The sequence below is a fragment of the Chaetura pelagica genome, unplaced genomic scaffold, assembly GCF_000747805.2.
Source record: "Chaetura pelagica isolate M959 unplaced genomic scaffold, ChaPel_1.0 scaffold48, whole genome shotgun sequence".
NCBI classification, from domain to species: Eukaryota; Metazoa; Chordata; class Aves; order Apodiformes; family Apodidae; genus Chaetura; species Chaetura pelagica.
The window spans coordinates 1152579-1178719 of record NW_009954241.1 but is presented as its reverse complement, the minus strand read 5'-3'; the positions used below and the strand labels follow the sequence as shown (position 1 = coordinate 1178719).

Below are 26141 nucleotides of genomic sequence, written 5' to 3'. Positions count from 1 at the left end.
CTGCTGAGGCAGCTGCTGCTACTGGAACAAGTTAAAATATTTGTGGGCTTTAGCTTTACTGTCACATGCTTCACCTTTTCACAGTTGTTTATTTAACCTAAAGAGTCAGTATGTTGTAGGTTATAATTTTGGGCAACGAACAAGCATGGGTTTTATCCATACACTTTGTAAGTTGAGATCAGAAATTATCTTCTGTGACCACTGGGTAAAGCTGGTGAAACAACCTTTTCCCATTCACAGAAAGCTTCAAAGCAGTGCAAGACTCTGTAGGTTGTCTCCCTGCAATAAGCAACTTAGAAAATAAATTAATTTGTCGTCCTTTGCAGTCTGGAAACGTGGATTTAATTCTGTATTATGTTTTTGCTGTCAGTAGGAAATGAAGCTGACCATAGAGCAGTCTAATACTAATGTCTGTGGATGTTACAACCTGTTCATCAAGACTGATCCAGGTATTTTACTTCCTGGGTAGAGTCAGAATGAGTTTTCTTCTTTTCGTGTGCTGTTAAGGTGGAATCTGTTTCTCTGGCTTTGTAGTTCAGAGATCACAGAGAATTTGAGTTCTTCCAAATTGTGCCCTCTGACACCATAACATGTCTTGGTTTGAAGAGTGTCTATACTTTGGGATTATGCTGCTTTATTTCAGTTTCCTGGCAAGCTAGAGAACCCCAATTCTGCTTGATGCCAGGTAGCAATGGCAAAGAAAAAGGAACTTTTACTTGTGTGGATGTCTGTAATACTGTCAGTGCATAAATGTTTGAGGATTTGCCAACCCAGATCTTGTTTTAGAACATATTTTTACCGGTTCTCTAGCCAGTAGACTTCTGTAACACAGGAAGTAACCCACTGAGCATACTTTCAGAAAACAAAAACAGATCAGCTCTTACCTTTTGAAGGGAATTTTCTTGTACATTATAGTTTGAAGGAGGCTGAGGGAATGGTGATACATAGGGAAAGGTGACAGCAGGTCCTGGACAGAAGAATAAAAGCAGCAAGTCCGAATCTGTCCTCTTTCATACAACAGTTTGATGCATCCTTTCTGCAGCACCCTTGTCCTGAGCTTTTTAACGGCTGTAGGAAATACAGATAACTCTCTAATCATGTCTTCATTGCTCTCCACATTAGATAAATGCTTCGGAGCCTTCTCAGCTGAGGTGTTTTCGATTTTTTTTTTTTTCTCATCCATACCCCTAAAATAGTAATATCTGTTTTCCCATTTGCAAAATACATAAATATTTGGTTGATCCTTTGTTTTGGCTGTGTGTTTGCAGAACTTTGGTAAAGAACTGTAAAGCAGCATTCTTAGCCTGTCATGTTTCTCGAGATGCCAAACAAACACCAACTCTTTACTTTACATTATTATTTTTCATAGTCCCATTTGTTTAACAGTCTTTACAGTTACTTGGCTCTTTAGACTGCTTTTTTTCCCCAGCTTCTCTGTGCCTTCTGTAGATAAATATATCCTTGTTCCAGAGATACCTTGGAAAGGTACTGTAGATATTTCCACTTAAGTTCATGGGAAAGAGAAAGTCTAGGGGTGTGTTTTGAAAGTTTTGTTAGTTTGTTTGTAAATCCCTCTCTAGCCCTGGGTATTTCCCTATGAAAACTGCTGAACGGCAGCCTCACTGACAGAGCTATAAATTGCTGACTGCAGGAACTCAGAAGTGCATGGGTGCTGTGCTTCTGAGATGGTCTTCTGCAACTCCCCATCCCTCTTCTTCGCTGTTCACAGGGTGTGTTCACTTAGGGTGTGTGCTGTGCAGTGCTTGGGCCGTATAGTATAGCAAAAAGCAGGGGGATACAACTCTGCTTTGGCTACTTAGCAGTGGTCAGTGTGTCTCTCACCTTTTGTCCCATTAATACCCATCACTGTTACAACTGCAGCAGTTGTGTGGATGGGGAAGCCTGTGTAATGCAAGTCAGTAACAGTTCACTGAAATTGTGATGGTTGAAAATTAGGATCCAGGAGCAAGTTATGTGTGTGATGAGCAGTGGCTGACATTAGCATCACATTTGTTAATCATACTATATTACAGCAGTGGAAGTCATCTGACTTCTGCATTTGAAAACATAGGTGCTTGAAGCTTGGGAAACCAGAAGTAGCATCATGATGTCTCACATCTTCCTGCTTTTGGATTCAGAAAAGGTTTTCTATCTATTTCCAGAATTCAAGTGAGGTGCATTGACTGTTTCCAAGAATTGCAGCTCTATCTTAAACAAAAACGTGTAGACCTTTCATCCTTTTACCTAACATTTGAATGTGGTTTTGGGAATAAAGAAAATATTTAAAGACTAAGGGAGCTGTTGGAATTTATGTGAACTTCCAATATTTGCGTAACCAGTTTGTTCTGTGTCTAATAGCATTCTGAGAATGTCGGTTCTGCCCATGGGTTCAGTGGCTTTGGCTAAGGAAGGATGCTAAACAGACTTGCTTGGCAGCCTCTCATCATATTGGGATAGGCCACTTGAGCTGAAGAGCTGAAGGAACTAGCTGCAAATGACCCAACTTCTCCACAGGTCATAGCAGAAGGTGATAACTGTATCATGAAAAACTGGTTTTCCGTAGGGGATTTTTCTGGGAGATGAACATGGCCAGTGAGACTCAGTTCCTCTTTTTGTGCACAACACTAGTAAGAAGTAGAACACGTGAGGGTCCCATTTGTTGCTGCTCCTGGTATGACTGTGAAAAATCCTGACTAGGTGAGGTCTAGGTGGTCAAGGTGGCCCAACTGGCCTTGGCCTCTTTACCATCATAGGTAAAAAAAATGAACTAGACAATGGACCGTCAGCCTGGGCTTTGGGCCACCTGGCAGCAGGTTGGGACATCTTGAGCTTCAGAGGAGGGAGGATCTTCAGACCTCACAGGCCAGCTGGTCTTTTTCCTAACAAAATCCTCTCTGATTTCCTTGCATCCCAGTCATAGGGGGCACCCCATGTATTAAGCAAAGCTTATTATAATAGTGTTTCCAATTATTTTATACGTATAGTTAAAAGGAAAGTGCAGTTGCATTTGGTACCTGTGTCAGGTGTCTGCGTAATCCGTGCCTGTGTATCTGACCCAGTATTTCTCAAAAGTATCAGTCAGTCTTCCTGCAAATTATTTTTAAGAAAGCACAGGTGCCCTAAACCTGCAAAGGTTTTCCACAATCATACTGCAGTGCCAGTAGCCCTGAATCTTAAAGTAAAAGGCAGTTCCCTTTGAACGCTATTTCATTAGTAAATATTTATTCTAAGATGAAAAGCTCAAAACAAGTTTGAATGGGTTAGTCTTTTTGAATCTTTGTTAGCCAACACACTTTTTCCAGGATACATATGGTATCCCAGCATGCAGGTATGTGTATATACAGTATGCTGATAGTATATTATCTGTATATAGTTTGTTATGATTTCTGGAGAAGGCAGGGGTTTTTTAATTATTTGAAGAAAGTAAATTTTGGGGTAATTTTGTTAGTTAATATTTGAATGCTTGAATCATGATCTTTTTCATCATCATTGCCAGTTATGACTTCTGATGTCATTTAAAACCTCAGCTCAGTTGCCACATGTAGGTAATGATTAATGACAATAGCTTTTATGTGGCTTTATAACTCTCTCCATCACCATGACACCTGGATTTCCATTGCATCCAGTTTTTAAATGTGTGTGAATCTGTGCTCTGATTTTATGATCCTACCATGTAAAACTGTTATTCCTTCCATTTTGATAGAACTGGGTTTTGTATGAATAAAACTGTTTTGATAGAGTTTCCTTTCACAAGAAATTCCATTTTGAAGTCTTGGGAAAAGAAGCAGAATTTTTTTTTCATACTGAAACTTTTTTATACTTGGATTTTGAATTTTGACTTGGAAAAATCAAGCTGCTTGTTTCATTAGAATGAAGTACTTGTCTCCAAAACTATTTTTGTGGAGGAGGTAGGGGGTCCTTAGAAATTTTCATCCTCAGCAAAGCCCTCTTCAGCTGGGAATAGACTGTCTTCCCTACGCATTCACCTGTTTGTCGTGAAGTGAGACAACAGGAGGCAAGAGCTGTGGCTCTTTGCTTGTCCAATGTGTTTTATGCTACGGCGGCCTGATAAAGTGTCCCACCTCTTTTCCATTGCGAAACAGAAGCTTTCAGAACTTACACTTCTTGGTTGTTTTGTGGTTTTTTTTTCAGTAAAGCTGTGATGAAACTCTGAAGGCTATATTTGATTCTTTGTACTGTATATTTTCACAGATGTTTTGGCTAAATGTTGGGAATTTTTAGTTGTTTAAAGAAAACCTGTCAAGCAATTTAGATACATCTAAACATAAATGACAATTCAGAGGCTGTGTTCTAGACAGATTTCAATAAACTCTCTTGTTGGCTTTCTTTCTGTTCCAGGTGGCCCTGCAGGTATTGTGTATGTGTAGAATGCTCATCAGTGGCGTTTGTTCTGTTTCTAAATTATAAAACTTTGTAAAATCCAACATTTGCTTTTATTTATTTTTTTTTCCTTACTACTCATTAAAAAAAGGGATGTGGGAGGGCGAGACAGTGTGTAAATTAGTGGAACTTGCTGCCACATGAAAATGTTTACGAAGTAGTCCGCAAAAGGTAGAGTTTTGTTTAACTACCATGTCAAAAGGTAATACAAATGCCTCTGGAAGAACATGCCAGATACTATGGGATTTTAGTTTTAAATAAGTCTCTGTTATTTCAAGTCCGCATGGGCTGTAGAAGCAAGCACAACCATCGTAGGCTGCTCTTCCACTTCCTGTGAAACTTCCATCTGCAGCATCCATTCATGGAAACCTGAGACCCAACAGGCTGTTGGTTTACGCCACTTTTGTGGTTTTGGTGTTGTTACACTTTTGATAGGATTCCCTGTTTTGAGTCTGATGTTTTTTTCCCCTATGACTGTATCTTGTTCTAGTGGTAACTGTGCAAATCTGTGGGGGTTTCGGGACACAGATCTATGTACATACAGTGTACTTTTGAAGTCAAAAGACAGCCTGACTGCCAGGGAAGCTGCTCTTTCTGGTGTGTAGAAACAAAATGTACTGTTCTAGTACCGGTGACCTGTTTCCATTACAAAAGAGTAAATATAGGAACAGCAGCAGGAGAATTGCTTGAGACTAGTCTGAAGTGGGTTTGTGTAAGCAGTTTGACTAGCAAACACATTAGAGAAGTTCATTTTGTTGATGGTTAACTTACGGTTACCAGAAGAGGAGCATTGGCAGGGTGCATCCAGGCTGTGCGGTTTGGGGTGATGCTGGCTCAGTTGTCACAGACACCTCTGTACCTGTTTACCAAGGAGCGTGGTTCCCACCTCTGTTTTAGGATTGGTTTTTTTTCTCTGGAAGGGAAATGACTGAAGAGATTGGCCAGCTCAGATACAAGTGTGGATCAGAATTTTCTAAAAGGTCTTTCCTTTCTTTTCATCATGACTGATGCTTTGTTGGCAATCTACTCCTGTTAATTGCCAGAACTTGCTCTGTGGGCTCATGCGTTTGCTTCAGTTATGTACTGTAATTTTTCATTGCTCTGCTCTTAAAACATCCAAGATTGAATAGCCAATGGGTTGCTAATACAAATGTAAATGTATTTCTTTCTTGGCACACTGCAGCATGCACAGACTTGTTACATTTTCTTTTCATTAGCTTCTATATAACATATTTTTGGTATTAGAATCAGTACTACGTGGGCTTTATTTGTGAAAGTGGAATAACTGTAGTTTATTTTTCTGCCCTTTTCAAAAGTTGTAGTCAGTATCCACCTTTATAGCTGGTCAGCTTTTGCATTTGTTGCTTATGGCCCCTTACAGCTAACTGCTGTAGCCAGTTGTTCTTAGTGCTGCAGTTTTTAACCTCTCTGATGGATTCTCTATGTTGTCTGCCTGGATATTATAAATATTGCAGAGCTCTACACGTCTCACTGCTTTTTTCCTGTAACTGTTTTTATCAGGGCTCTATTATATATCCTTCCAAAAGGAATTCTGTTCAAATAGTGGTTACAGGCTTGATGGAAAACTGCCTAAGGTTGGCTTGAAAAACTCAGATGCTCGGAAGAATTTTTGTTTTGATACTTGTAACTTCAGTGTTTTGAAGTCTCTGTAATTCTGGGCTTTAGTCTTGTGTTCATGTGGTGGTGGTGTTTTTTGAGGCAGAATATGTGAAATTTGAAAAAATAAATTGCCAATACTGAAGACTGAGTTATTAAAAATGTAATGATGCTTCAAAACATCCACACAGCATTAGGAATTAATAATTTATAACAGTGCAGGATGCAGGTTCCAGTAAAAGTATATAAAAAAGAGATGCAAATTTAGCAAATTATGTCTCATTTGGGTTTTATTAGTTTTTGTGTTTAATCCAGATTAGACTAAGAAACTGGGTTACTTCTAATGATGTAACTTTCCTGAAAAGACTTTTTTTTTTTCTTTCTTTCTCCAGGCAGGTGCCTGATCAATGGCAAAATTCATAATAACTCCCCAAGTGTTTCAGATCTCTATTAATTGGAGTTCCTTCTCTATATGGGAAATTGTTTTCTTGCTAGTTGTTTTGCATATGAAAAATTAAGGTGACCATTTTTCTCATGAGAGTAAATAAGTAAATAAAGCAGTTCATTAGAATGAAATTATTTTCTAAACATAAGAGAATTAATTACAAACAAAGCTTCTGGAGAAGCTTTTATTTTGCAACGTGCACGTATAACATAATGTAAAAGGAAGACTATACAAACACATTTATCCCATCATAGTCTAAGATCCATAATCAGCTATGTTGCTAAAGTCATGTAGATCTTCTGGTTATTAAGTATATATTACTGCTTTTGCCTTCAGATATGGAAACAGACTTGCTCAGATTTGGAGGAAAATGAGAATGGCAATTTGTGCTGGAAGTGCTAGAGCTGGTCTTTTCCTGTCTCTCTGAGGATAATACCATCAAAGCCCTGCTTTGGAAACAGGGCAGGTTGTACCGGTGAGCTCTGTATTTTGTAATGAGTACAGGGCAAGAGCTTTATGAGTTCAGTTTGTGTTGAGTGGCACTGCCAAAAAAAACTCCCAAACCACTTCCTTTTTGCCTGTATGTGTGCCCATTTGCCATCCTTGGTTTGCTGTGGTGGGTACGCGATGCCCCTGAGAGCGGTGGCTAGCACTTTGTGGGTGGTACTCTCAGGCGCTACCGTCAAGAAACAAAATCAACAGTTGCCATGTGATAGTTAAACCTCCCACCCCGACTGACAGAAAACTCTTCACAACCTGTTTGTATTTGCCACCGAGTTTGCCCTTTGGCTAGCAAAAGACAACAAAAGCATACTCGAACTTTAACCACACCACATGTGACAGTGGCATGCAGCAGTCTCCAGGCAAGTTCTCACACAGCCGCCTCACACCCTGGGAGCAGTATCTTCTGATTGTCCAACAGAGAGTTGGTCTGCTGGGTTGGTATGGGTGAGGTTTTTTGTTTTTGCTTTTTTCCTTCTTTTTGTGTTTTCTTTTTCTTCTGCAAAGTCATTTTGAGATGCTCTTAAATGTTCTTGTACTATATAGCACAATACGAACTGTGCTCTCAGTTGTACTGCTGAAGGCACTTGTGTAGTTGCACCAAAAGTGTGATCCTGATTTATTTTTTTTTATGGGATTTGGGTTTGTCAAGGAGGGATGAGGGCCTTCATAAAGCATTCTTACCAGAGAAAATGTTATTGGACCATAATCTTACTGAGCCACAGAAGACCATGAAGGGCATCATCATGCTTAGTGTTGAGTCAGGTGTATTCTGGCAGGTGAGTGCTACAGACCTGCCTTGAAGGTTTCTTGACTTGCAAGTCTGTGTTCTCAAGTCACTTACATGCTATAGAAGTTTTCCAGTGCTGGGTAAAGCAGCAGTCAGGGAGAGGGCTGCTGCTTCTCAACTTCATGATTCCTCAGTCTTCACAAGATTGGTGTTTTTAGTATGGCACAATCTTCTGTGTCTCAGCCTGTGCTCTAATGCAATAGCAGTAGAGCAGCCTGGGCTGGCACAGGAGTTGGGACTGAACCAAAACAGACAAATGCTACACAGGGTATCCAGCCTAGGGAGAGGGGACTGGAACAAGAACTGATCTTCACTTGTTCTCTTCTGACCTCTGGTTTTCAAACTGTGAGGTAGAAAAGGAAGGTTGCTTTGATGCTATAAACAAGTTAACAATATCCTTCTGTGAATACAGGTGCTTGGTTTTCATTAATATGTCTCCACGTCTCTGTTGTATTGCTGTTGTGAACATACTTTGACACTTGGGTGGAAAACTTGCCATTGTGATAGTGTGTTAGGAGGAAACAAGTACACAGACTGTCTTAACTTTCCTTGGTCACTGACCGGGTGCAAATAATGAACTTATTAGACTGAATTAATTTCTTAAAAGAAATGCTCTGAAATCCATCTGGTAGAGTGCTGAAAAGCAGACTCAATACAATCCTAGAAAATTGACTGTAGGAAGGAGTTTTCTGTTGGCACAAAGCTGAATTGGATGACCTGAGGAGAGTCCTCTGTCTGAAATTTCTGACACAAAGGCAAACAGAAATAAGCAATGGATCCTGACCACAGGGTTTGCAAACTTCTTTTTCAAGAGATGGAGAATTTAAATGCCTTTGTTCCAGCTCATGTTCTGTAACATGGTTCCCTCAACACAGTGTCATGCTGTGGGTGGCTTTAGTGTGGTCGGGATGTCTAATATTCAGAGGGTAATATGTACAGAGCTAAGCATATTTATTGCCCGTTTTAATTCAGAAGCCACCAAGACACTGCCTGATCTCAAGCTATTTTGCAAATGAAGAAAAAAAATCAGTAATTTCCACTCTATGTTCAAACTTGCTATCAATTTCTGTGTCTGGGGGTAAATGACAACTTCTTACTGTGTGGCTGTTTTGTATTTACACCATTTCCAGTGATAGATGCTGGCTGAGCATGCTGCGAGTATGGAGCCTTTTTATACAGAAACCTTTGGTGTTGCCTCTTTGCACTAGTAGTAGTTTCCCTAAATCTAGTGAGAATGTGTCTTGTGTGCTGGCTTCTGCAGGAGTCTTGGCACCTGACAGCCCATCTCATTTATGGTCCACAAGCAGAGTTGATCTTTCAGGAGAGTAAGGCAAGTTCTTTTTCATTTTAATGCTAACATGTTCTTCATAGCATACTTGCTGCAGCTGCCTAAAGGCAGGCAGTAGTGAATGAGGGTGTGAAAAGGGTTATGATGGAAGCAATGTGTATCACATCGGATGGAGTTTCCTGTGTTGTTCTTCAACTTCAAGACAGTGGAAGACACTGTGCAGTATCTAAGCATCAGAACTTTATGCGAACTCTTGGTCATGCAGTCCTGCCAGCTTGAAAAACTTCTTAAGCTTTTGGCTTATTCTGCCTGCATCAAAGCTCAAGGTTAGGTTTAGGTTTGCTAGAAGCAAATGGCTGTTTGAAATAGCTTTTTTAGTGGTTTTGTTTTAAGGCACTCACTAGATTAAAGTTTCCAATTACAAAAAAAATAATTTTGGTTCCAAGTCTGGCTGGGAAATGGTCAACACTGATAGTCCCTCGGCAAGGGAAGTCATTGTTCCTTTTTGGCACTACCTGCAAATACAGTCATTAGCTGAAAAGTAGTAGCTTTCTTAAATCTCCTCTTTGCTTGTTATTCTTCAGGGAATTGTATGCTAGAATATATCGTAATCAGAGGCTATCCTTTCCCCACACTGGCCCAGTCTCTTCCCGTGGACACAGGGCTTGGCGTGCAGTGCTGGATGGAGGTGAGGAGTGAGGTGTGCGGAGTGAGGTGCGCGGTGTGCGGGGCGCTCCCTGCTTCCCTCCTGCCCGCTGCCCCCGCCTGCCTGGCCTGCAGATTGCCCGCAGGTTTGTGCGACTCCTGGAGCAACAGTGAAACGACTCTTTGGATCTGCAAAATCTTGCTGCTCATGCTGTGCAATTTAAAGACAAAACGCTTCCTGCTAATTATTAACAGTTACTCTGTAGGGACAGACTCATTATGGGGGCGCTGAACCCTGGCCCGCCCTTCCCTTTTCAGCACCTGAACAATGCGAGGAGAGGGGGAGAAGAAACGGCGAGAGAAGCTGGAGTGCTGGCACCAATTAGTCCCGAGATTAGTCCTGAAAGAGGATTGCAATTTCAAGGCCAAAAAGAGTAGGGAGTGGGTAAAAGGATTTGAAATGAGATTATAGGACCTAAAAGCGCCTTTCTTTTGTTAGGGAAATAATTCAGCAGTTTTGCTCGATCCAGTGAGACAATCCAGTTTAGTGGCTGAAGTGGGAGATGTGTGTCCTGTCGCTTTTTAAAGTTCTTTACTAAGTAGATCCCCAGTTGCATTTGTTCGTACTTCCTGCAAAATCAAAGTGTTTTCAACAAACAAACAAAAACACGGAGAAAAGCTATTGCCTCATCAAAAGACCTGTTGTTTTTCTGGAAGCTTACTGGTATTCTTTAAAAAGGAAGCCAAGGAAAGGAGACAGATTGAACTCAGTTTTTTTTCTTTGGGGAAACTTTTTCCTGGTGGTTACTATGAGACCAGCACCGGAGTCTCCCTTTAACCACCCCATCCTACAGTTGAGTTTCAGTGTTGTTTTTTGTTTGTTGGCCTGCTCAGAGATGCAAATCAGGTATTTCCTACATCAATTAAAAGCATTGTGTCCTGTCAGTGCTATAGTGGTTGATGCCTGTCTCTTCATCCGGGAGGGAAGTGGGCACTAAGCCTTGCTGCCCTATTGAAGAGACCATGATACTCATGTAACAGTAAGTGTAGTTGTCTGGGGCTGAGGCTGGATGGGGCTGATGGCTGGAGCTTGCCTGGACACAGCAGAAAAAGAGGACTTTTCCCTCTCTCTTTTTCTTCCAGAAATAGAATTCCAAGAAGGAGATTTACGGAAGAAAATTACAGTAATTGTAGATTTAAGAGGAAATATTTTGGTTTAGTATATTCACAACCTCATGACTGCATGAAATTATGTCTCTCTGCCCTTCCCAAGAGGGGAAGCTGTTTCTCTTGAGTAACATAGACTCAAAAGATGTGGAGGGATCATGAATGTATCTGTTACTTGCTTTTTTTTCTTTCTCGTCTTTTTCAGTGGAGCCTGTTGCTTCAGTAAACACCTATGTAGGTGGGCTCAAAAGTCCTCCTTCTATTTTGTTATGCCCGCAAGTCTAGAGGAATTTCTCAGCATGGAGGAGTAGTGAGTTCTGCCATGCTCCTGATTTCCCATACTGCTGCATTTCATATCAGCCCTTGTTAAACCTGCTTTCACAGACAGATGCTTATAGTTGTCTTCCAGTGAGGCACTGGGAGGTTAATGGGCACCATCTTGCCATTCAGACTAGTGTAGCGTGAAGAATAAGCAAGATTGCATTGTATGGGGAATATACTGTTTGAGAAAACCTCTCTTGTAGTAGGGGGGACCTTTCTTCTCTAGACAGATATTTTAAATAGGACATTCTGTGTGCTGTTCTTGAATCTGAGCTGTTCTCTTTGGAGTTACTAGTAAACACATCTTAATTCCCTCCCGAAGGACTAGTTAAATGCTAATTTTTGTCCATTTTGGTTTTTATTCCATTACACTATCATATAAATTAGTGATTTTGACCTGCTGCTTTCTAGCCTTTGCAGCCTATTCTAGAGTTCCTCCAAGTAAAGAGGGAATGAGAGATCAAGAAATGAACCCATTGGTAGAGCTTCCACAAAAACAGGGATAAGTGGGATTGGTGAAGAAACACCGTTTCTCATCCTGTCCATAGGAGTTGCTTAATCAGGCTTTAGTCGAGAAGTTGTCCTATGCTGAGATGCTAAAGGCTACAGATTAACCATAAGCTTTCTGAAGTAGAATAAAGACAATAATAAAACTCAAAGGGATTCAGCAAAGGGGATAAAGAGAAGGAAGAGACCATTGAGGCAGGAGTTGACAATGAGAACAGCAAGTTCTCTTTGTAGGTCAGCAAAAAGGGTTTGAAAAGTGCAAAGAGTGCACTGAGATTACAAGAATTTCTGCTGGTAGCATCCATGTCCTGCTTCACTTCACATGACGTTTCTCTGTGATGTAAAATTTAGGCCCAAGGATTTCTAAGAAGGTGATTGAGCATATTCCAGTTGAGCTGGGAGCCACAGGTAGCATTTGCTGCACCCAGCAGAAGCAGCTATCTGGATGGTTCAGTGCTGCAAATAGCTGGGATAGCTGCTTTCCAATTTATGCCTATTTACTTTCAGTCCCTTGTATGTTAGTGGGAAAATTCAGTGGTGCACTGTGTGTGACATTGAAAAAATAAACTTTGCTATCAATGAAACCACTAACATGAGAATTAACTGGAATGGTTTGACAAAGTTCCATTTCCTTCCCCTCATGATTTGTCAGAAGTTACACTAACACGTGAAGAAAATATTTTGTTTGATTGGTTGTTGTAGACGGATGTGCTCTAAATTAATTGCCTCTTTAATGTTTAAAAGGTTACATCCCATTCATTTTATGACTGATTAATATCATTTCACTAGAATGAGCAAGCTTGAGGTCATATGGAGTTTGAAAAGCATAGTTTGTTACTTGTGTGATTTGCTGCTTTAGAGGGCACAAGCACTATCTGGGGATGTCAGGGTGTCAGTGTCTCTTTCTAAACACCAATGAACCATAATTAATTGTTTCCTGCAATCTAACTCATTGATTTTCTATTTGAGGTGATCCAAGGAACAGCTTTACTCCAGGGATTAATTACAGAGAGAGAGTGAGAGTGCACATACGGTCACGAACATATTTTTCCTAGTTAATACTAATGAGGATTTTTGCAACCGCATGGCAGACACTGTTTCAACTGGAAGGAGAATTACACAGTATCTGTCAAATAACCATGCCCATCCTTAGCAGCTCCTTTTGGTGCCCACAAAGATCGTACTCCTTGTTAGTGAAATACCTCTGGTTTTGGGGATGTCTGCCAGCAGATAAACCTGGCAGGACCTCATGGTTCGTCAAGGAGAGAGCTTACAGTTTCCTCCACTGGCTGTTAAACCAGAGCTCTTCAGTGAGGGGCACAGAAGGTTACTGGATTGTCATATTTGGTTTTATTCTTTCTTAAGCTTTATCAAGAGAGAGTGAATGGCCTAGACTCTCTCTGGGCCTCTGTGTTTTGGCACCAAGTTGTTACTCAACTGCGGTTTAGATATACCATGCTGAAACAGTAAAGTTAGATATTTGCAACTTTTCATTACTTTTTCATGTTCATAGCAATTTATGTCAACCTTCCCCACGTGAATTTGCAGCAGATAAGGTGGACAGATGTAGAAATCAGTATCTCATTGCAAAAGCAATTCCCTGGCCACCTTCACTTTTCCTCATACAGCCTTTATTTCTACACCTCTGCTTTCTGCTGAGCGTCCCAAAGTAAGGAGCTGTGTTTAAGCATTGTCTTACTGAGTCACATCCAATTTCTGCACAAACAGCTGAGGAGAAGCAGTAAATGGAACGAAACTTAGACCACATTACGGACTCCACTGAGGAACTAAAAATGTATTGAAATAACAATACTGTAAGACAGTTTCTGGAAAGGTAGTCTCCTTCTTGGTAAAGATGCAGGTTTATCAGTCATATGAAGAATCACTGGCTTAAAGGTAGAGTGGTAACTTCTTTCTATAAATTACATGAAGATCAGCTTTTCCTTAGTGAGTTCCTTAATTTGTGCAGATAATATTATAACTTAAGACAATTATTACACTATTATTAAGTAAAAGATGAGTATCCTCAACAGGCTGGAAAGCTGTTTGGAGAGCTAAGGGTTAGGGATAAAGGTACACACTGAATTTTACTTCCCATTACAGGTGGGAGGTTTACTTTTGTACTTAGATGAAGTGTCTCAAGAGAATTTTAAAAATTGTGAAAATTAAGTCCTCTGAGTATTTATTTACAGTTAAGCTTTATAGAATGTATGAAATTCATTATTTCATAGCTCTACTTTATAAATGTTAAGTAGAAGGTATTGGAAGTTGAGAGCTATGGTTATTGCTACTGTAAAAATACCTGAATGCTCTTGTTTGGAGAGCAAAGAAGTACAGGTCACAGACAGATCCCACCCATGATTCAGTGGGACTTCTTCATTTTGGCAGAGGCTGTAAACAGGGAAGAGATGACTGCAGGCCTATGAGGTCGCATCTGCGCTGCCTCTTGAACTTGAAGCTTTGCTGAGTTGAAGACTTTCTGATAGAAATGGAAAATATCTATCTTCTCCTGACTGGATTGGGACAATAGGATATCATTTAATCAAACTCGTGCTGTTAGCTTTAAATTGACCATACAAGTCATACTATAATCCTGCTTTTAATTTCCTCCACGTCCAACCTGTGGCATGTGGGATCTGTTTCAGAGAAATGTTGAACACTTGTAGGTTCAACTAATGTCAGTCAGTGATGAGAAGTCCTAATACAATAGCAGAGTGGGTTGCAGTAGGGGCCTGGAGCTGTGAAGTGGGATGTCAGGGGCTGGTCCTGATCTGCCACAGTTTACTGTGTCTCTTGGAGGTATGTTTTTATCTCTGTGTGTATGTTTTCATTTTTGTGAATGGAAATGGTATCTCTGTAGCACTGTGGGTGGGAGGATTGATCTTTGTGATGTCGCTACAATGCTTCTGAGTGAAAAAAATGTTATATTCTCTTCTCTGTTCTGTTACAGCTGTAGACCCAGATTGCAATGTGAAGCAGTCTGGTGTTTGGTGCTGTAGTTTTATGTGTGTGTTGGTCTGTCCCTCCCTCATCCCTAAAATACCACTCTGAGTAACCAAAAAAAACCAAACTGAGTAATCACAGGAATGTGAATGACTGATAAATTTTGATACTAATTTTTTTATGCCTTAGCAGTTTATGTCTAAAATTGTATCTTTAAGGATAAGGTTATTTATGCAGTAAATTTTTGTGTTGGAGATAGAAGCACCCACAAACTGTCTCTCATTCCTTCTCTGAGCACCTTGCATGCTGTGCAGTAGGATCTTCAGGCAGTCTTCTTCTGGGGGGTTAGAGTATGAACACTGAATGCCAGACTCTTCTAGCAGATACACGTGAAGAGGTAGAATTGAGGTTAATAAAAAAAATGCAATTAGGTCTTTCCAAATATGTGGGTACTTGACTTCTGTATTATTATTATTTTTATTATTATTATTATTTATTACTACTACTACTACCACCACCATGTTTTCAGCTTTTACATAACTTTCTGACATGGGTAGCAGAGTCTTTAGCATATGGCCCAGTGACTGCAAATATCTGCATGCTGCTCTGCAGCAGTGCTACAGAGACTATAAGCACATTAAGCTTCCTAGGGAAAAATACCCCCAGCATCTGGGAGAGGTTAAATGTTCCAAGAGAGAGGTTAAACATTTTGTTTTGTCCTTGTTTCTGTAATTCCAGAGACAGATTAGTTCTAAATCATCTGAACCACATTCATTCAAGATTAATGAGAAAGACCAAGTATGGAAAATTTCAGCTGGTAGGCACCTTGGCTTTTGAGCAAGTGGTGCACTGGCAGCAGACTGAGAGTCATACTTATTTTTCAGCAGCAAGTAGCATGAAGCATTTGGGGTGGAACTTAGAGGCCTCTCTTTCCTTTTCCCCATGTGTTTTTGTTTCATTGCAGATCAGTTTTATCCTTTTGCATCTGCACATGTTTATAACTTTGTGCGTGTTCAAGATACACAGGTGTCTTTAAAATTAACAAAAGGCATGTTCTTGTTAATGGGTGACAAGCTATTCTAGCAGAGATGTGCATATTGTTAATCTCAACTCTGATTGACTGACAGGTCACGGTGAGTGTGAGATCCTCATATAAGAAGTACTTATGAAATCCAGGCAGGTCTACCAGCAAAGCTGTATTAAGTTCTGCAAAAACAGTAAACAGACAATTCAGATCTAGAGTAGCACAAGTCAATTGGGTGACCTTGGACTTTTAAAAAATCTAATCAGTATCAATTTGGGAGAAATGCTTTTTTTGTTACAGCTTTATGGTGTTGTGTCCAGGTGGCTGCTTTGTGGTTTCAGCTGGGTTCAGTTGCTCAGGTGGTCAGTATGAAAGCTCTCTAGATCCTTGTCTGTGTTGTAGCATTAGTTATCAGAGCAGACCCTTTACATAAAGTTGAAAATGGAGGCAAATTTAGATACACGCAATTGTAGGAATAATTTACTTTCTGGAATCCTGAGATTAAAGACTTTTCTCTTCCAGTGCAATTCTAATCAAGTAAAACCAAAACAGAACCTCTTCTTTCCCCTTGCTTGTTTTGCAGCAAATGAAGGCTATCATCAGAAAACTGGAGTGCTCCATTTCTGATTGTGTAAAATAGAAGACAATCAAACTTCTCACCACTGGCCAGGTCAGCATGTGATCCTGCTACACCCCAAAGAGGCCATGGTCCTCTGTGGTCTCAGAGGACAATGGCTGTCTGTAAATGGGATCTTGTATTTGTCTGGGCTTCAGGGGAATGGCCTGCAGTGCCTGCATAAGCTGACATTTTCACACTCTGTAGAACATGAGCAAGAAACTCTGAAGTTTCCCCAGCCTGACGACTGTCAGTTTTGCATCCAATGATAGAACGTCTAGGAACCAGCTAATAGCAGTTGTGAAATAAGGAGAAACGCAGCACTACAGCATATGAAGTAACCTACAGTTCTTTTCTTACTTTACAATAAGGAAGACAGGAACAAGCAATAACCCATGCTCTAGATGTGAGATGTGTTTTTTCTTCTTTAACTACATGCATTTCAAAAGACTATTCCCTCATCTATTGTGTCATTGCTTAACAATTCTTTATTCCTCCCAGTGATGTGTAGGCTATGTCAGTAAGAATTTATTCCTGTTTTTAACACAAAAGAAGAAAAACAAAACTGAGACAGAAAGGATGAAATTACTTGCCTGAAGTCATTGTGTGATTCAGTGGTTAAGGCAGAATGAGAAATGGAGGCTGATAGCTGGCATCTCCCAATTCCCAGTGGAGACAAATATTTTTTAATTAAAAGTAATGTCAGGCAATTGTGACCATGATTTTTCAAATATATTTAAAATTTTTCCTATTTCAGTATTCAGCCTAGGGTTATTACATGTTCACAGTAAATGTATTAAAATATTTAAACACAAGTGAGTGAGAAATTTGCATTTAGCACTATGGCTGTCATACCTCAAATAGCCATCTCTATTAAAACTGCAACTCTCTAGAAATTATTATTATTATTTTTTTTATTTAAAGAATAAATCCTCTGTTATTGTCCATAAATATGTATTCAAGTTCTTGGCAGAGACCAAAATTCTCTCTGGAGGCTACAGAGTCTCACGAAGGGGACAAGAAGGCTTCATATATCACGTCAACGAGAGGGGTCTCTTGAGCACCACAGCAGTCTGTTTGAGAAGCTTTTTTTGTCTTTTTCTTTTTTTTTTTCCCCCCTTCTCCCTCTCTCTGTTTTCTTGCTTAATTACTTTAAATAGAGACACTAGTAGGAGAATAGCTTTGGCTATCTGGAGAACATAAAGATTTGGCCAACTTTTCACTGTATTCCTTACAAAGTAACCTGAAATTCTATTTTCAGGCATTTCGTTCATGAACAGCTTTCCTGAGCAACTTTTCTTTTGTCTTTAATAAAAATTTAGATGTTGTCCCTTTGATAGTCATATTATATAGAAAACTAATTTAGCGTGCACAAGAGAACAAAATTTTATTATTCCCTCAAAAATGTGTTAGACACCCTAGAGAAACAAGGCAGACTCCACCTATGAGCTTAAAGTCTTGATCCTACATGTCACAGTGAGAGACACCGAGAGACAATATAAGAGAGAATTGCAGAGGAAAGATAAGCATTACCAGAATATTAGATCAGCCTTCATAAAATAAAAATTAGTATTGTGAATTCATAAATCTCTAAGAATAATATTTTGTCAGTTACGGAAAATTAGAGAAGCTGGAGTAATGGGTCTGTATATTTAAAATCTCTAAAGTAATAATTTTCATTAACATCAGGAAATACCGTAACATGTAGCTTCCAGATATTTTTGTATGTATTGTTGTTAGTCCAGGTTAGTAGAGGTTTTTCCCTTTGATTGAAGAGGAAGCTTGCTGGCCTGTTGCTAGGTGATCACTAATTGTGATGTTAACTGCCAGTAAGCTGCTGAGGGGTTTTGTTTTTTTTCCTTGTTAACAAAAGCATGTGTTAGAGGGGCAGCGGCATCTAAATGCTGCTGTATTGCTCAAAAATTATTATGGGAGTGATAATTTTTTAAAATACAGCTATGGTTATATATCCAGCTGTAGAGCATGAACTTGTCTTTGCAGTGCAGTAGTCTCGTTAGCCCCTGCCCAGGAATGGCATTATAGTTGAGTGTAGGAAGCAGAGCTGATATTGCAATGGAAGGATTTGATCTCTCCGGTGCAAGCAGCGAAGAGCTGACAAGCATCAGAGGAGTCCTTAACCAGACTGAGATGCTGCCTGTCCCATGTTCACTCAGCAAGCTTGTGGCTATGTGGCTTGGAGTAAGTGACCTCCTCTCACGCTGTCTGACAGCCTCTCTGCAGACCATGTTTGTGCAGCGTGGGAGCCAAGCTGTAGTCATGAATATTTCTCATGCCTTACACAGGGTGACTGCTGTAAGGAAGTACTGTTTGTCTTCCAGCATCAAGAGATGGCCTATTCCCACAAAAGTATACTTTTAAAGCTTTGTTCTCAGTTACCAACCCATCCTAAATTTACTTCTCAAGCAGTGGTAAAAATGACGATCTTCCAGCTTAGTTGGATATCCATTTATATACCTATGGTTGCAGTCCAGCTTTCACCAGGAGCTAAATGTACTTGTCAGGAGCTCTTGTTATGCCCATACAGGGTTTTATGGGCTCCAGCCAGATAAAGGCACCTACAGCTATTGTTATCTCAGCAACTTGAACATAGGAATAATTATAGTTTAGCTGCTTTTGATAAACTTTCAGAGGTGGCTTTCTATACCTGCAAGTTGCTGCACTGTTCACTCTTTGACAAACTGTCTTGTTCTTTCTGGGTGTGCTCTTCTTGACATTTCCTTCAGTATTGGAGGTGTAGGTGAAACTTGTAGTGAAGTATTTGCACTGTGGATGGTTGGTAATGGAGTACCTATAGCATGGTTAACAGCAGTGCCTTCATTCTCTTCATCTGGCAGCTGTAGCCTCTGCTTGCAGGAGTTTTCAGTTCTATTGCTGTTAACTGCTGTCAAACCTGGGGCAAAGGGCGGCGATCGCAGTGAAATGGGCTCTCTCCCATCCATTTGTTCTGTGTTACTGGGAACTTAACTGCGCTTGTCAGGAGGGGAAGAGTTGTATTTCTTCCAGCCACACGTTTTTGCAAAAGGATTGGATTTTGCTGGATGTAGAGGCACTTCAGTCAGTCATCTTTGCCTATGCCTATCAGTTTTGCCACTGGTAAGGGCTAGAGAGAGGATGCTCTGTGTCACTGCAGCCTGTTGTGGTCTAGCAGCTGTTTGCCTACTGCAGGCTCTGTGTTGGGTATATTGTGTGCAGCAGCTTGTTAGCTTACAGCTAACACTGCTCAACTTTCTACCCCTTACTGAGCTGTCCTGCAGCTTTCCTGAGAGCCGGGGTGCCCTTTGGCACCAGCTGTGTCCCAAGAGCTTATCCCACTCTCTCTTGCCCATAGTGAACCAAGGTGTGTGTGGAGCATCTTCCCTCGCTCCCTGCTCAGCTTTCCTTTTGGCTCTCAGCTTCAGGGCCCTTTGAAGTGTGCATTCAGGGCAGTTGTTGGCTTGTTTGTTTTCCTCTCCTTACTGCATCTTCCTGCTTACCCTCTAGACACATTTGGTAACACGGTTGTTAGCCTATATTTATTGCTTTTCTTTGGTGTTTTCATCATCCCTTAATTGTGGCATGTAGTCCCACACAATTGAATTCGTTTTGAATTTTTAGTTGTTTGGGTTTTTTAAATCCATTCATCTCTCTGACAGAGAGGCCTGTGAGAGTTTTTGGCATAGTTGTGATATACTGCATCTGTGAGAGAGAATTCATACCCTGGCTTTTTTTTTAGCACTTGGCTTTAAGAATTTCAGTCTCCTTGCTTTAATGTGAATTCCAGAAGGCAAAGGATTTATATTTCCTTTCTTAAGTCTCTTGAAGCCTATGCACCTTTTAAAGTTTTTTTTATAATTGCATGGCATATGTTCTGGTAGAAATAATTAATTGAGGAGGCTCATACTTGTTACTGCTTCTGGATGCCTTGGGGGCTCCTGGTTGGGCTGGCTGGCTGCCATGAACCCTCCCTGGCTGGTCAGCCAGCCTTCATGCCGGCCTGGTTTCCAGCACAAGCAGTGTCCAAATCGACACATTCCCATGGAATGTTTTAGATTTCAAAAAAGCAACATTTTCCTGTGGAAAAGCCTTCCCTCAGAAAAATCCCTGCTAGCCCCCAGTCATGCGGCTTCCCGTGCCTGGGGCCCTGTGGCGTGATGAAGTTTCCTACTGGTTGTCATCAGAGGGAAAACAGTTCATTGCTTGCCTTGAGCAGAAATTGAATCCTACTTGTCATTAGAAGTCAATTGCGAATTCCTAGGAAAGGCACAATTTTATCAGGAGTGGCTCCTGTTTCTGGGTATCTCATTTCACACAAGCAGATGCTCACATGTTAAAAACACTGTTAGTCTGCAGTTCTCTCAGCTGCTGGTTTTCAGCAAGTATGTAAATACTTCATTTGCTCCCTGTGGTGGTGCATGGATGCCACAGTGACAGTGACTGTGCTTCAGAGAGAGGTGGATCCTGCACTGGACAGATGAGCACCCCCAGATCCTGTTTTATGCTTTTGCTACAAATGCTGTTGCAGCCTTTGGCTGAGGGTATACTTGAACTGATAGTACCTTCTGCAAATCAAGCCAACAGTCCTTGACAGGTAACTGTTGGTGTTTCACGTGTCCTCTTCCTTATAAACTAGACTAACTCATGTTTTTTTCAAGGTGTTTGAAATCTCAGTTCTCAGCAATGGATCATCACCTCCCCCCAAGTGCCCTCTGCTCATCTGCTGCTGAGAGTTAAGTCAGACCAAACCTGTGCATAACAAAATTGTATCAGTCCACAAGTTTCTCTGTACCAATGTGAGAGTTGGAACTAGTTACTGCTTTTTTTTCTAGTAGTTGCGTGGGTATTTATTAGAAATGAAATATTAATTTAGTGTGTGTGTTTAGTTGATTAGTATGATGAAAAACTCTGCCATCAATAATGCTAACAGCATGCATTGATTACAAAACTTAGTTCTAAAACCAGATTTTGCATTTTTATTTTGCATAAATACAGAACATTATGTTACTTCTGAGGGAGAACCAGCCACTCTTCTTCAGTAACTTTCAGACCATACTGAAGAAACAATTCATTTGAAAAAACACCTGGGATGGACTAAATGTTTTTAAATTATAGACATTCTTTAGAAGAATGAACTTCTTAAAATGTTTTCTTAATGTGAAAAAGGCAGGAAACAGCTTTTGAACACTTTAAAGTGAGAGATAGTAATTTCTTAACTTGAAATATATTGTAATAATTAATACCATCCAAGACTTCATGTGCAAAAGTTTAGCAACAGAAGGAGAATTTATCCAACACAGATCAGGCATAGCTAAACTTCAGCAAAGCCCTGCAAACACAGAAGTTTGTTGTTTGGAAGGCTTGACCAATCACTGTAGTACGTTATTTACATGCTTGAATTCTTTAGCTTCCTTTCCTGGGAAGGCACAGTTAATTTCCTCAGTTCATGTGGGTTTGTGCTGAATCAGATGGAGTTTTTTATGAGAGCCTTGGGCCTTTTTTTAAGTTGGAAAGTAAGATAAATCACTGTAGCTTTGCTGCTCTAGTGGAAACATTTTGTCTATTCAAATATACAAGCTTTTCCCTCTCCTTTCTTTAACCCTCTTCCGCATGTACAGGCATATGGCAGCCTTGGAATAATTTCTGTCTCTGGCTTCACTTCAGAATTTCAGCTTTTTTTTTCTTGGGCTTTTAAAAGCCTGTAGTTGCCATACTGTGAATTTTCATTTCTGTGGCAAATTTTTACAGAGTGAAGATTACACTGTGGCTTTCCAGTTGTAGCTCAATGGGTCCTGTCCCAGAGATTATCCTGCGTTCTAATGTTCTATGAAACTTGTGAACCAGTCCTACAGGAGTGTGAATGCCCTCAACAGCTCTTGACCTTCATGTGAGTTCAGGAGCTACACTTGAAGAGCTGGCGCTTACTGTAAAGAACTCAAACAATTGGTTACATGAAATCCCATGAATTGCGTGTGCGTATTCAGACGAGTGGGTGCCCCGGCACACTCCAGCGCTTATGAACACAGACCTACTTAACTTCTTTTTGGTCATTTTGGTCTTTCTGTCTCAACTCCTCTTTTTCTTCAGGAGTATCAAAATCTTTTATTACTCATGTAATTGCTTTGGATCTTTCCACAGTTTAATATGCTGAAGTTTTACATGTTAGCACAAGAGTCTCTGTGGAATAATTGCAAAATAGATCTGTTTTTTGTGTATGGCATTTTATCAGAACTTTGCTAATGTTGTAAATGTAACAAACGTTTTCCATTTCATTGCATTTTGTGTAGTGGTAGTCAACTCAAGAGTACACAAAAGGAACTGAGCAGAAATGGCATGTGGGGCTTGGTTCACATTATGCATCCAAAGAGGAAGGTGGGTTACCTTGAAAAAGAACAGTGCCATACAGTAATCTTAAAGGACATTCTATCCCTTACTTAAAGTCTGTGCTCAAATTTGGGCATAGGTCAATTATATTGATAGCATAGTTTCCTTATATTAATTTCAGTAAAAGCTTAGTGTGTTAAAATACCTACAGTTGTCTTCAGGCTTTGGAGAGCTGTTCCATTGTGTGCCACCTGCCTCGACAACACTGCAACAAATCTTTTATGTGCCTTTAGTTATTTCCTCTAGGCACTTGGCTTTTAAAATACTTGGTGTGCCTCAGTCATAGGATGCAGTCAGTGAACTCCTACTGGTGGTGCCTGTCCCATCGATGGCTCCCCACACAGCAAAGAGCAGCAGCAGCCATGGAACCCTTGCTCTGGGCAGCACTCTCTGTGGCCCTGCCTGGGGCCACTACAGCTGTGCTGTAGTGGAGGGAGGGATGCACCTGGCCAGCAGTCATCTGCATTGTTAAGAAAAGAACAATGTTACCTTTTATGTCCAGGAAGTTTGGTGCTCCTGCTGGCAGGGACAGCTGTGGGCAGCTGCTGTAGAAAGGAGAGCTGTCCTGATGTGGTGGGGTTGGTGTGGGGGTGCTCTGTGGACTTGACTGAAGAGGAGGGGTGCAGGTGGCCATCAGGCACTTCCTCACAGCCTTCCCTCTACTACGGCTTGCTGGCACTGCAGGTCGTTGGCCTGGGTGCTCCACGCTCCTATTGCCTACAGCACTGTGTGGCTGCTCCAGGGCAACAAAGGAAACAAGGTTTAGAGGATCATGCTGATGTTCTTTCCCCTTTATTTTCCTGCATCTGTGCCTTCAGCCACATTTGTCACAGGAGAGGCCTCTCAGAGGCCATTACTTTTGGGCAGCCTCCGCGTGAGCAGGGGACAAAACAAAAGAGGGACCTGGTGGTGGCCTGAGTTCAGGGAAGGGCTTCAGGTCAGGCAGGCACTAGCATGTCGCAGGTGCCCAAGAGCCCACTGTGACCACCATCCTGCTGGGGGTCTCACAGGAGCTGTCATGGTCACCAGGCACACATGCACAGCAAGGGCCAAGCTTCATTAACGCTGGTGCTCGCGGGCCGGCTCATTGAGCAGCGCGTTTCCTGGTGGGGTGACCTCTGCATGTGAGAGGGTTTGGTGGGCAAACCTCCCTGCTAGAAGCATGGAAGCTGTCCGTTGTCTGGCCAAGGCTTTTCCAGGTTGATGCATTAGCTGGGGTAGCACGTTGTTATGGCTGAGTAAAAAACATAAAGCTTTTGGGTTTTTAGCAGATGGCTTTGGGAAAAGGCGTGTATTTTGCTGTACTCTGAATTCAGTAAATATTTTTGACAGTGATTTGGAGGGTTTTTTTAATTATTTATTCCAAATTGCTTTTTTCTCGCTTCCTCTGAGAGAATGTGGGCATGTGCTTTGCTGACATTTTTCCTTGTGAAGAGAATGTGAATCTTGAATCAAATTGACCTATTTTTAACATTAAATTTTAGACCCTTACTTGAAAGTAAAATTGCCATGATGTTACATTAGTTTTAAAAACAGAGACATTAGTGCGAATGGTAACTTAAGAGTTGTTTAATGAAAATGAGATTTTCTTTACACTTATTTCTTATTACCTTTAGCACATCAGGTCCACCCATTTGGCCAGGAAGCACCTTTTTCAAGAGAAATGGAGCCCTTCTACAAGGTAGGTGATGGATACTACATCTTAGAGTAACTGTTGTGTTTATCAAATACCTCTTGCAAATTGCACAGCTTTTGTAATATTCACTGGGCAAGAAGTAACCAAATGTTTTTTGTCTCCTTTAACCTGTCGCTTTTATTGCGCATCTGGTGCCTTGAAAATGACGATTTACTACATACAGTGAGTGTAGTCTATGAAAACTGCTGCTTTTTTGTTTCTTCCCATTATTAATTTGCTTACTGTAAAATATGGCAATGGGTGTCTTTTTTTCTTTTTTTTTCTTTTTCTTGTTTCTCTTTGTGTGGATAAAATGTGCTGAGAAGGAAATGTTCCAGGAACACTGCTTTTAACTCTGTGGATGAAGTGAGGTTATTATTTGAGAGTGATCCTTTCTTGTACTCCCTAATTGTGCTGATAGCAGAATGTACCCAAAGGTAGGTAGCAGTGCTAAAATGGGGAAAACAGTGGCAAAGTATTTGCCTCAAGATACCTGCCCTATTGAAGAGTGCTTATATTCATAGAGAAATGTTAAATATCTTAGGTTGAATGGGCAATATAAATGGAAGTTACATGACTGCAGTTTTGATAGGTGAATATTCTCAGTCTATCTTGCCAGACTTTTAAAAATCATTATTCACTGCTAAATGTGTTTATGTTTCTGCCACTGAGTGCATACAACTACCTTCAGACTTAATGGAAATGTATTGGGATCATAGAAGGCTGTTTCCCCAGACTGCCTGTGTTTGTCTATGCTGCAAAAGTAATCTACACCATTTAGGATACCTTTATGGTCTTTGCAAGTATTTTTCTATTAAGTGTGTTCTCTGGAATATCGATCCAAATCATCTAGGTTAGAGCCTTACTCAAAACTAGGCTCATAAGCAAAGAATTGGCAGGCCTACCTTCAACACCCCAGAGTAATCCAGAATCTGTAGTTTACCCAAGAAAGTTTTTCAGCTGATGCCTTGTACATATCTAAGAATTTGCATTGTCATTTTCTGTATTATCTATGCTGAGATTTGTTCAAATGAATTTAGAATACATTAAAGCATTCAGATTATTTCTTAACATTAGGAGATGGTATAAACCGTAGAGTTTGGCAGCTTTTGGCTTTGGTATTGGTAGGATGGGTTTGCTACCTTTTGTAAGGAGAAAAATAAACTATTGTGACTGGGTATGCTTGATTAATTTTCAGTTGTTCAACAATTCCAGCTTTAAATGTGTACCTGCACATATATAGTCTTCATAATTCAAGTTCATAGAATGTAAACTACTCTGTCAAGTCTGTATGGCATAAATGTTTTACCTCTTATAATGCGAGATACCAAAAAATTAAGAACAGCTACTTTATAGTCCTTCCTATCTCAATTGTTGCTTAGTCTTTTCCAATAAAGAAGAGCATGTGGTTCTCCACCCTCTTCTCCTCTGCCCTCTGCCTTCCAAATTGGGGGGGAAACGTCCCTAAAAGCCCCAAACATTTGCACATACTAGACAAACAGAGAAAAAGAGAGAGATGACTACTAAACTAACAAAGCCTAACAGACCTTAACTGCATTAGCATTCTGCTTTGCCATTCCAAGTGGAAAATGCAGCCAATTTGAATTCTAGTATGCATGATACAACTGAGGTTGGAAGGAAGAGAGAGTGTGAAGAAAAACCTCATTACACTAATCTTTTAACACTTCTTGATTTTAATTTTAAACAAGAAAATAACCAAGTCTGTCTGTCTTTTCTTCGCTTTCTTTCTTTCTTCCTTGCTTGCTTGGTTACTTGCTTTCTTTCTGCCTTTCTGTCTTTCTGTCTTTCTTTCATTTTTCCCT

General features: G+C 40.5%; 1 protein-coding gene across 2 annotated transcripts in view; it reads left to right on the top strand.

Annotated features, from left to right (window-relative positions):
* Positions 1-26141, top strand: part of FOXN3 (forkhead box N3) — a 129924-nt gene that overhangs the window by 32561 nt on the left and 71222 nt on the right. For both annotated transcript variants that reach the window (XM_010003706.1, XM_010003705.1), the window contains exon 3: positions 24260-24324. In XM_010003706.1, coding sequence (XP_010002008.1) covers positions 24260-24324 — 65 coding nt within the window. The remainder of the gene's footprint in view (positions 1-24259; positions 24325-26141) is intronic.